General features: G+C 42.2%; 1 protein-coding gene across 2 annotated transcripts in view; it reads left to right on the plus strand.

The window, feature by feature from the left end:
• Positions 1 to 16: 16 nt before the first annotated feature.
• The window catches only part of DNAJC2 (DnaJ (Hsp40) homolog, subfamily C, member 2), a 43529-nt gene continuing 31178 nt past the window's right edge, over positions 17 to 12367 (plus strand). For both annotated transcript variants that reach the window (XM_011985162.1, XM_011985155.1), the window contains exons 1-3: positions 17 to 327; positions 2638 to 2828; positions 6767 to 6842. In XM_011985162.1, coding sequence (XP_011840552.1) covers positions 264 to 327; positions 2638 to 2828; positions 6767 to 6842 — 331 coding nt within the window. In that variant the 5' untranslated portion in view covers positions 17 to 263. The remainder of the gene's footprint in view (positions 328 to 2637; positions 2829 to 6766; positions 6843 to 12367) is intronic.

Raw genomic sequence — 12367 nt, forward strand, 5'->3', positions numbered from 1 at the left:
GTGCGACTTGGTCTCCAGCCGGATCTCAGTCAGTGTGGAACTAGGTTGCCGCACACGTTGGCGGGGGTAGGAGGGTGTCAGACTGCCCTCCGCACCACGGAAGATCCATCCCGGAAGTGCTTACTGGTCTCCATGCGCCGGTTCCTGGGCGTCGTAGAGTCAAGGCGCGAGGCTCGGACTGAGAGGTAGAGCTGGGGGGACCGTAAGCGCCCTCCGCCCGGGACGTGAATCGCTGCTCCCACTGGGCTAGACCCGGCGCCATCATGCTGCTCTTGCCAAGCCCCGCGGACGGCCGGGGCACCGCCATCACCCACGCTTTGACCTCTGGTAAGCGCCCACCCAACCCCGGCTCCTTCCCACCTCAGCCGCCCCTGCCTCAGTCCTCAGCCTTGGCAACCCTGGGCTGTCTCTACCTTTGACCCTGGCGACTAGCCCTGGGGCCGTGTGGAGCCGTAATGGGTGCGTTTTTGCTCCGTGTTTTAAAGTAATCCTACCCTAGATTAGAAGGAAGGAGGGTGAGGGGTGCCTTCCTTTTGCTCCTACCGTTGCTGCTTCCTTTCGCCGCTGCTGACTCATGGATTGGGCTGAACATTTCGGGACCGAACCCCCCAGTACCCCAGAAAGATTCACATAAGCCTCTCTTTGCCTACGGCGGAAAGACTACGCGCAGCCAGCACCCCACGTGCCTGGGGTCGTACAAAGCTTTGCTGCTGGCGGTCTCTTAAACACCTTTCTCCCTCTCTACGTTTGTTCCGGCATTATTTTTTAAATGTCACAACTCAGACACCGCTCCTCATATTCAGTGTTAAAAGACTGTGCTGCTGAAAAGATCCGCGTAGATTTTGAAAGGCAGTTATTACAAGTGAAACTTGTCCTGCTGCTGTAGGTTTTAGATTTATGGCCCAGTACAGTCATGATATTGTAAACTTAAGAGTCTCCAGTTCCAGTCATCTACAGTAATTCCCATAGCCAGGTACATAAGCGTTTGTTGAATGTGATTTTGAACATTACCCATGGCACATGTTGCATTTGTGTGTCTCCGTGTGCCTCTTACAACTAGAGGAAAAGGCTTAAAAGGCAGTGTTTTTAAAAGCCACACACACCCCGTACTACAAGGTAGTACCTTTTTGACAGTGTTTTAATCCTCTCCTCTGTAAGGTGGAGGAAATCTTAAACTAAATTTTTCAGGGATTTTCCTTTTTCGAATTGCTAATATACACATGTACAGTGATTTACCGCCATTTCCGAGGAATAGATGATATCTTTACTACAAGTTTTTAATTTCAGAGAGTTTTTATGGTCTCATTCAAGCTTCCTAGGAACTGAATGAGATAAATAGGTATTGTTCCCATTTTATAGGTGAAGACATCCTGATTCATTTCAGGCCACACAGCCACTGTCAGACCTAGTCTGAAACCCAGAGTGTCTGGTTTCAGATTGAGAGCTTGTTCCGCTACAGCTTAACTGCATTAGTAAATCCCCGTTTGCTGCTTGGAAAATTGTTTTCAGTACAAATTCTTGTTAGTGAATCCTTAAAATTTTTAAGAGCTATAGTTCAAGATTTTAATAAGTAAGATGGTTTGAGTTGGCTGGGTACGGTGGCTCACGCCTATAATCCCAGCACTTTGGGAGGTCGAGGTGGGTGGATCACCTGAGGTCAGGAGTTCGAGACCAGCCTGGCAAACATGGCAAAACCCCGTCTCTACTAAAAATACAAAAAAGTAGCCGGGCATGGTGGCGGGCGCCTATAATCCCAGCAATTTGGGAGGCTGAGGCAGAAGAATCTCTTGAACCCGGGAGGCAGAGGTTGCAGTGAGCCAAGATTGCGCCATTGCACTCCAGCCTGGGCAACAAGAGCAAAACTCCGTCTCAAAAAAAAAGATAGTTTGCGTTGCTTTTAGATTTTTTATTTTTGGTGAGGCTAGCTCTTCGTGACAATTTATCACTATTTATTACTTTATTAAAATTATTTGTCTGGGCGCAGTGGCTCACACCTGTAATCCAAACACTTTGGGAGGCCCAGGCGGGCGGATCACCTGAGGTCAGGAGTTCGAGACCAGCCTGACCAACATGGAGAAACCCCATCTCTACTAAAAATACAAAATTAGCGGGGCATGGTGGTGCATGCCTGTAATCCCAGCTACTCGGGAGGCTGAGGCACGAGAATCATTTGAACCCAGGAGGTGGAGGTTGCATTGAGCTGAGATCTCGCCATTGCACTCCAGCCTGGGCAGTAAGAGCAAAACTCCATCTCAAAAAAAAAAAAAAAAAAGTGAAAAGATAAAGATAAATAAATAAGATAATTCGTCTAAAAGTCAAGCAGTTTGCAACATTTCTTCCTGTTCCTCAGCTTACTCTCATATCCCGAGAAAAGTACTGATTTATTGTTGACATTACTAAGTTTTTTTATGTTGTCAGATAACTGGAAGAGGTTGATTAAATACTCTTTAATACTAGGAAAGGATAATTTCTTGTTAACCCTCATGTAAACTGGATGACTGCAATTATTAGTTGGTGGTTTTAAAAGTATATTCTTGTATCACTGTTTTGATTTTATTTCCTGAAAAAGTTAATTGCCTTGAAACAGATTTATTCCATGCAATACATTGAAGCCTCTCTTAACACTTTCAATCACAGCCTCTACACTTTGTCGAGTTGAACCTGTGGGAAGATGGTTTGAAGCTTTTGTTAAGAGGAGAAACAGAAATGCTTCTGCCTCTTTTCAGGAACTGGAGGATAAGAAAGAGTTATCTGAGGAATCAGAAGATGAAGAATTGCAGTTGGAAGAGTTTGCCATGCTGAAAACACTTGATCCCAAAGACTGGAAGGTATTTAATATCTGAATATTTTGTTCAGTCAGATGCTTTGTTAGACATAGTTTTCTTGGGAGTTTTCCATTAATAAACCGTGTTTTAAGATGGTTCAGCAAGATGACTATAATTTAGCATCTGTTTATTACTAAGTCTTGAGTGGGTTAGCACTAGCCATGAGATACTGTCTCTGCTGGAGAAATCCAGGAAGAGTTCACAGAAAAGATAATGTTTGCACTGGTCTTAAAAGGACAGGCGGCAGTTAGTGAAGCAGAGAAATGAGAGAAGTATTCTGGGCCGAAGAAGTAAGATATACAAAGACACAAAGGAGTAAAAGAATATGTAGTGCCTCTTGAGGGATCGATGAGTTGTATAGGGTACATGCAGTATGGTGGTGAGAAATCTAGTGTCCTTAAAATCTTTTGGACTCTAGACCAAACTCTGTTGTGTCCTTTTTACACCATGCTAAGGAAGGAATTAAAATTTATTTTGGGGATAGTAAGATGCCATCAAAAGTTTCTTAGCTAATTTTAGAAAAGTAATTCCCTTGGCAGTACAGAAAATTGCTTGAAAGGGGGCAAGGGACTGGAGGGGAAGTGAATAGTTTACTGTTATAGGGCTGGTGCACTAAGGCAGACCTGTGACTGAATCCTTGAACTTACTGTGTGGCTGGGTTTTGAGGAAGAAGGGTCAGATTTCCTTTTTTTGGAGGTAGAATTGATAGGCTTTGGTGACCCTGGCTGTGTGGCACAAGAGAAAGGGAAATATTCAGAGGTCCTCCCCAGCATTAGGGCTTGAGTGACCTGCTAGAGTGCGAGGTCAGTAACCAGTGCTGGGATGAGGATAAGAATGTTTGTGGGAGGTGCTGTTTGTGTCCAGGTTTGGCTATGTGAAGACTGAGGTTTGGTACCATAGTGGTGAAGCTGTCTAGTAGTTGGTTAGAAATTGGTCTATGACTCCAAAAAGAGGTTAGAGCCAAAGACTTTTTGAAGTCATTGGCACATAGCGGTGGTTGCTGTGGGGAATTGAATGACATCAGCAAGGGACAAAAGTATAAACAAATAGATAATGCTTTAGTAGCTACTTGTATAATAGTTAAATGTGTATGCTGTGGAATTGGAGTGCCTGAATTCAAATCTGGTTCTGCCATTTGGTGCACTTGGACCTTGGGAAAGTTCCCGGACATGTGTGTACTTCGTTTCCCTTGTTGCTACAGTGAGATTGTTACCAGCTCAGAGGTTTATCTTGAGGATTAATAAAAGGATGCTTATAAAGCACTTAAGTTAGTACTTGCCACATGATAAATGCCAAACAAATAATGGATAAAAAGAGTTCCTATGTCATTGGTTATTTAGAGGACTAAATGAGCTAAGGCATATGTATAAAACACTTGGAAAAGTAAGCACTCAGAAAGTGTTAGCTGATTCTCCCACCACCTCATCCATTTAAAAAAAAGAGAGAGACTGAACATTGAGGAGAATGGATATTTCCAGGGTAGGAAGAGGAGAAAAAACAGCAGAAGATACTAAGAAGGGTAACAGAAGTAGAAAGAAAACAAGGAAAAAGACACTTTGTTATTTGAAAAAAAGACTTCCTAAATATCAGGCACCGTATTCTTCCAGAAACTAAGGGAGGAGCAAGGGGGAAAAGGAGGCAGGGTGCGGTGGCTCACGCCTATAATCCCAGCACTTTCGGAGACTGAGTCGGGCAGATCACCCGAGGTCAGGAGTTCGAGACCAGTCTGACCAACATGGTGAAACCCCGTCTCTACTAAAAATACAAAATTAGCCAGGCGTGGCGGCGCATGCCTGTAATCCCAGCTACTTGGGAGGCTGAGGCAGGAGAATCGCTTCAACCCAGGAGGTGGAGGTTGCGATGAGCCAAGATCACACAATTGCACTCCAGCCTGGGCAACAAGAGCAAAACTCTGTCTCAAAAAATAAAAAGGGAAAAAGAGTCACGTGTGTCACTGCTTCAGAAAAAGGTCAATCACATAACATGAAAATTTATTTTAAAAAACATTGTACGGGACACGGTGACACATGCTTGTAATCCCAGCTACTCAGGAGGCTGAAACAGGAGAATCGCTTGAACCTGGGAGGTGGAGGTTTCTGTGAGCTGAGATCGTGCCACTGCACTCCAGCCTGGGCAACAAGAGCAAAACTCCATCTCAAAAAAAAACACAAAAAACATTGGATTTGACAAACTACTTCAGTGCTCTCATTGAAAGCAGGTTGAGTAAAATGATTGGGAAGGCAAGAGATTACAGTGGATGAGGAGTGATTAGAAAGTGATGAAGTAGGACCAAAGTGTAAAATACCCTTTCAAAGCTGGGTAGTAAAGAAAATGAGAGAAGATAGTAACTTGAGAAGAAGGCAGAGTCGGGAAAAGACAGAACTGGGGAGTGTCGAGATCTATAAGAGGGAGAAGGTCTTTGGTATAGAAAGAAGTAGATTGTATCAGAGTAAGGTAGCAGGGTTCATTCACTTGTTCGGTTTATTTTCATTCGTCAAATATGGATCAAACACCATGTCAGATACTGTTCTAGGTGCTGAGGATACTGTACTGAACAAGACAGTATTACTGCTTCCACATAGCTTATATTCCAGTGACACAATAAGTAAAACAAGAACATGTAGCCGTAAGTGCCATAGGATGACCATAAGCTATCAGCAGGTGCTAAGAGAAAAAAGGGGTCTTTGGTCAAGTAGGTTTGGAAAATGCTAGGTTTTACAGGTTTCCGTTTATTTTTTAAATCTAATTACAGGACTTCTCAGAGCCTTTCTTAGGCTTTTGTGCCTATAAATCATCAAGGAGGCTATATAATAGTCCACATTTACCCTTTTTAAAATTTATATTTTATTTTATTTTGATACAGAGTCTCACTCTGTTGCCCAGGCTGGAGTGCAGTAGCGCGGTGTCTGCTCACTGCAACCTCCGCCTCCCAGATTCAAGCAATTCTCCTGCCTCAGCGTCCCAAGTAGCTGGGATTACAGGCGGGCGCCACCACGCCCGGCTAATTTTTTGTATTTTTGGTAGAGACAGGATTTCACCATGTTAGCCAGGCTGGTCTCAAACTCCTGACCTCATGATCTGCCCACCTCAGCCTCCCAAAGCACTGGGATTACAGGTGTGACCTAGCACGCCCTGCCTTTTTTTTTTAAAGACAGGGTCTTGGCCGGGTGCGGTGGCTCACACCTGTAATCCCTTGACCCTTTGGGAGGCCAAGGCAGGTAGATCACCTGAGGTCAGGAGTTCGAGACCAGCCTGACCAACAAGGTGAAACCCTGTTTCTACTAAAAATACAAAAATTAGCCGGGCATGGTGGTGTGCACCTGTAATCCTGGCAACTTGGGAGGCTGAGGCAGGAGAATTGCTTGAACCTGGGAGAAGGAGGTTGCAGTGAGCCAAAATGGCACCATTGCACTCCAGCCTGGGCAACAGAGCAAGACTCTGTCTCAAAAAAGTAAAATCTTAAAATCATTTAAAAAAAAAAAAGAAAAAAAGGGTCTTGCTCTGTTGCCTATCCTGGGTGCAGTGGCATCATCACAGCTCACTGCAGCCTCTACTTACCAGATTCAAGCAATCCTCCTATTTCTGATTCCTGAGTAGCTGGAACTGCAGGTGCACACCACCACACCCAGCTAATTTTTAAAAATTTTTTTGTGGAGACAGGAATCTTGCTTTGTTGCCCAGGCTGGCATCATATTCCTGGGCTCAAGCTATCCTCCACCTGGGCCTCCCAAAGTGCTAGGATTACAGGCTTTAACCATGGCACCCAGCCTAATCCACATTTCTCAACCTTATATGACCATAGAACCTGTTTTATACAGAACCTTTTACCAGACACCTGATGAAATGTCACTTTGGGAAATGCTGTATTAAGGTACCAGAACACAAGGGATGGAATATATTGGCTCCATTTCAAATTTGACTCCCTTTTGTGTTTTTATCAGAACCAAGATCATTATGCAGTTCTTGGACTTGGCCATGTGAGATACAAGGCTACACAGAGACAGATCAAAGCAGCTCGTAAGTACTTAGTTATTTTTAAATAATCACATATCTGTTATAGGAACACCCTATGCTTTAAGTACTTAGTTATTTTGAAATAATCACATAGCTGGTATAGGAACATCCTATGCTTTTTAAAAGATACACGGTATCATAGTCTGCAGCTGTAACTACATTTAACAGCATGCGTTATATTGTCATAACAAGCAAAAAACCATGGTCTCCCTTGCCGTCAGAATCAGAAGAAAGCAATCCATTTTACATGTAGACTTTCCCATTAGGGGTAAGAAATTAGGATGGGTGTGTGTGTGTGGATACAGAATATTCTCCCAATGGCAAGCTTTTAAAAAATACTTTGCCTCTCTTTAGAAGTATGGCCAGCTGTACTTAGTGGATACTGCCTTTTTCTTTTCTTTTTTTTTTTTTAGGTTATTTTGTAATCTTAGGTCACACCTTTATAGATATCACCCTGTCTTCTGTCCAAGAAGGTTGTCTGATGTTTTATTGTTGTTTTCATTGACAAGGTTAAAATTTGGCATAGGACAGGGTAATGTTGGGACCCCAGTCTTCATATGCCTTATAAAACACCATCCCTTAATGCTCCTAAATGTCCTATGCTTTGCAATCCTGTGGACATAATTTCTTATACACATGATCAGTTCAACTAATAAAGTTTAGTGAAAGAGGTAAGAGATGAAGGTGATCAGTTTTCTATCTTAGGAGAATGGGAATGTTCTGCCCTCCACTCTAGAGAATGGGTATTGAGGTAAGAGAGGGTAAGATTGTGGCCACATGGAAAAGGAGTAGGGAGTCAGGGCCTGTCAAGAAGAGGAGGAATTATACTTGAAGGAAGATGACTGAATAAGAACGCCTATGCTAAAAATTATTAGTCAATACTTAGTATAGTAGATGAACTCAAAATCATCCCCATTACTGCTTACATTTAGGAAAATCACAGGAAATATTTTTTAACAAAGTGAAGGAATTTATCAGATTATTTTAAACCAGATTTGTTTAAAGGCTGGCATGATTCCAGAGAAAGCATATGCTAGTGCATGTGAATAGTTATTCCAGTATACATAAATGCCAGAAAAATCCATTTGCCATGTACAAGTGTTTGCAAAGTTTTACTATATGAAAGAATAGCGTTGGCTGGGCGTGGTGGCTCACGGCTATAATCCCAGCACTTTGGGAGGCCGAGATGGGTGATCACCTGAGGTCAGGAGTACGAGACCAGCCTGGAAAATGTGGTGAAACCCTGTCTCTACTAAAAGTACAAAAAAATTAGCTGGGCATGGTGGCAGGCACCTGTAATCCCAGCTACTTGTGAGACTGAGGCAGGAGAATCGCTTGAACCCAGGAGGTGGAGGTTGCAGTGAGCCGAGGTCGCACCATTGCACTCCAGCCTGGGCAAGAAGAGTGAGACTGTTTCCAAAAAAAAATGAATAGCATAAAAAGACCAAATATGTCTCAATACAGATAAATTTGTTAATTAGAATTGATATATAACTGTGAAAATAGTTTGTGTTTTAAGGTGAAATAATTCTTTGTTTCTCAAAAGATTAAAAATGTGCAATAAATTGCAAAAGAAACATTCATTTGCTTCTGTTAAATTCACTCTCTTTTTTTGAGACAGAATTTCGCACTTGTTGCCCAGGCTGGAGTGCAATGGAGTGATCTCGGCTCTCTGCAACCTCCATCTCCTGGGTTGAAGCGATTCTCCTGCCTCAGCCTCCTGAGTAGCTGGGATTACAGGCATGTGCCACCACACCTAGCTGATTTTGTATTTTTTGTATAGAAGGGATTTCACCATGTGGGTCAGGCTGGTCTAGAACTCCCGACCTCAGGTGATCCACCCAAGTCGGCCTCTCAGAGTGCTGGGATTACAGGCATGAGCCACAGCACCCGTCCTACATCCACTCTTTTTATTGGCCTTGTAGAAATAGATTTTTAGCCAGGCACAGTAGCTCACACCTGTAATCCCAACACTTTGGAAGGCCAAGGCAGGCGGATCACTTGAGGCTGGAGTTCAATACCAGCCTGGCCAACGTGGCGAAACCCCATCTCTACTAAAAATACAAAAATTAGCCAGGTGCGGTGGTGCATGCGTGTAAGCCTGACTACTTGAGAGACTGAGACATGAGAATCACTTGAACCTGGGAGGCAGAAGTTGCAGTGAACTGAAATTGTACCAGTGTAGTCCAACCTGAGCAACAGAGTGAGACTCTGTCTCATTAAAAAGGAAAAGAAAAGAAATATAGCTTTTGAATATGTATTCTCTAGCCAAAAGTTTTGTAGCACCAGTGCAGAGATTGTTAACAATAAGGGTAATTATAACTTACTCTCTACCACCCTTGTGGAATATTCCATCAGTCTTTATTCAGAAAGAAGCTGTCATTCTTGCACCTCTGTCACTATAAAACACAGTTGCTACTCCCTGCTTTCTGAAAATCTTTCTAAAAGTTAAAATGCAGAGTTACTGTTTGCAAATCTGTAATTATTAGCACAAACAAACCTAATGAAAATGGAAGTCTGGTACCATTTGAGGGCCTTTGAGTGCTTGCTTCATATTAGAAGCAAAGTTATTTTTGTTGAGTATATTTTGAATGTCAGTAATGAAAATTAATTAAGTGTGAAGTAGGAGCCGGCTGTGCTGGCTCACGCCTGTAATCCTAGCACTTTGGGAGGCTGAGGCGGGTGGATCACCTGAGGTCAGGAGCTCGAGACCAGCCTGGCCAACATGGCGAAACCCCGTCTCTACTAAAAATACAAAAATATTAGCTGGGAGTAGTGACAGGTACCTGTAGTCGCAGCTACTCGCGAGGCTGAGGCAGGAGAATGGCGTGAACCCAGGAGTTGGAGCTTGCAGTGAGCCGAGATAATGCCACTGCACCCCAGAAACTGGAAATCACCCAAATGTTTAATAACATGGAAATAGATAAGCAAACTGCTATATATTTTGGTGCAGTGTAATACTAATCAGCAATTTTTAAAAGAACAAATTGCCAATACACAGAAAAACATGGATGAATTTCAAACCATGAATAAAAGAAGCCAGACACAGACATACTGTAAGTTACATCTACTTGAAGCTCAAGAACATACAAAAGTGGTGACAGGCATCAGAAAATGGTTGCCTCAGCTGGTAGAGGATGGGAGCCCAGTGGAAAAGGGTACAAGGGAACTTTCTGGATGATGGAAATGGCCTCTGTTTTCTTTTGGGTAGCAGTTACATGAGTGTATATGATTGTCAAAACTCACTGAACTTAATGAATTCTTAAAATCTGGGCATTTATTTTATGTAAATTTTATCTCAGTTGAATCAGATAGATATGATTAAACAAACCAAAAATACCAGTCACTTGGGAAATTAAATATATTCTTTTGAGCCTAGACAGAAATAAAAATTATGCAATAGACTTCTTTTTTCCCACAAAAGTAAGATTACTGCTTTACCAAAACTTAAGGACTGGCAGCTAGAGCTGTACCTTAAGTAAATTCATTGCCTTAAGCTATTCTGTTACTTTTTTCAAAAGAGGGAAAAGATAAGGTGGAAATTCAATTCAGAGGTTTAAAAGTATAGCACAAAGGAAGATGCAGGAAGAAAATAAATAAGACAATATCCCAAAATGGGTTTTATAAGAAGAATAAACAAATACAAGTTGAGCGTCCCTAATCCAAAAATCCAAAGTCCAAAATGCTCCAAATTGTGAGTGCCAGTATGACGCTTCAAAGGAAATGCTCACTGGAGGATTTTGGATTTTCACATTTGGAATGGATGCTCACCCAGTAAGTATAATGCAGATATTCCAAAATCTAAAAATATTTGAAATCCCGAACGCTTTTGGTCCCAGGCATTTCAGAGACAGGATACTCACAACGTAGTGAAATACACAAAGAATTAATCATGGTGGCTCATGCCTGTGATCCCAGCATTTGGAAGGCTGAGGTGGGCGGATTGCTTGAGCTCTGTAGTTCAAGACCAGGCTGGGCAACATGGCAAAATGCCATTTCTACAAAAAATACAAAAATTAGCTGGGCATAGTGGTGCACGCCCATGCTGCTCAGAAGGCTGAGATAGCGCTTGAGCCCAGGAGGTGAAGAAGCCCATGCAGTGAGCCATGATCACACCACAGCACTCCACCCTGGACAGTAGTAAGACCCTGTCCCCCTGCCCTCCCCAAAAAAAGAAACAAAAAAAAGGATGAAAACATTAAAGTTACCGAAGGATTTACTCCTAAAAACAATTATTAGGCCCAGATCATTTTTCAGGTGAATTGTTTCAAGTGTTAAAGAATCAAAAATTCTAATGCTGAATATAAACTTGATTTTTTATGTTGTAATTGGAGAATCAGTTAATCATAAACTGTTTTGGAATAATTCATTTTGTTAAGTTGTACAGTTTAATGTAATCTGAGTATGCAAAACCTAGCAGAGAGCTCAAAAAATCCTACAAACAATTCCTATTAATATAATGAAAAAAAAACCCAGTTAAAATGTTAAAATAATAGCAAATTCGAGAAAAGGGAATTTTTATACACTGTTGGTAGGAATGTAAATTAGCATAGCCACTATAGAAGATAGTATGGAGATTTCTCAAAAAATTAAAAATAGAATTACCATATAGCCCAGCAGTCCCACTACTGGATATTTATCCAAAGAAAAAGAAAACAGTATGTCAAAGGGGTACTTGCACTCCCATGTTTTTATTGCAGCTCTGTTTATAATAACAAAGATAAGGAATCCACCTAAGTGTCCATCAGCAGACTAATGGATAAAGAAAATGTATATGTACACAATGGGATACCACTCAGCCATAAAAAAGAATGAAATCATGTCTACAGCAATATAGATGGAACTGGAGGTCATTATGTTGAGTGAAATAAACTAGGCACAGGAAGGCAAATATTGCATGTTCTCACTTTTGAGAACAGTGGGAGCTTAAAAAGTTGATCTCATGGAGGTAGTAGATAGAATGATAGATACCAGAGGCTGGGAAGGGTGTTGGGGGGAGAGGGATAAAGAGAGGTTGGTCAATGGACACAAACATACAGTTAGAAGGAATAAGTCCCAGTGTTCTGTAGCAGAGTAGGGTGACAATAGTTAACAATAATGTATCGTATATTTCAAAATAGCTAGAAGAGAGAACTTGAAATGTTCATAATACATAGAAATAATAAACACTCAAGTTGATGGATACCCAAATACCCTGACTTGATCATTATATGGTTTATGCATGTATCATGAATTATGCACAAAATGAGGCCAGGCGCAGTGGCTCATGCCTGTAATCCCAGCACTTTGGGAGGCCGAGCTGGGCGGATCATGAGGTCAGGAGTTCGAGACCAAGCCTGGCCAACATGGTGAAACCCCGTCTCTACTAAAAATACAAAAATTAGCTGAGCGTGGTGGCAGGTGCCTGTAATCCCAGATACTTCGGAGGCTGAGACAGGAGAATCGTTTGAACCCAGGAGGCGGAGGTTGCAGTGAGCCGAGATTGCACCATTGTGCTCCAGCCTGGCCAACAGAATGAGACTCAATCT

The sequence above is a fragment of the Mandrillus leucophaeus genome, unplaced genomic scaffold, assembly GCF_000951045.1.
Source record: "Mandrillus leucophaeus isolate KB7577 unplaced genomic scaffold, Mleu.le_1.0 Scaffold1068, whole genome shotgun sequence".
In the NCBI taxonomy this organism is placed as follows: domain Eukaryota; kingdom Metazoa; phylum Chordata; class Mammalia; order Primates; family Cercopithecidae; genus Mandrillus; species Mandrillus leucophaeus.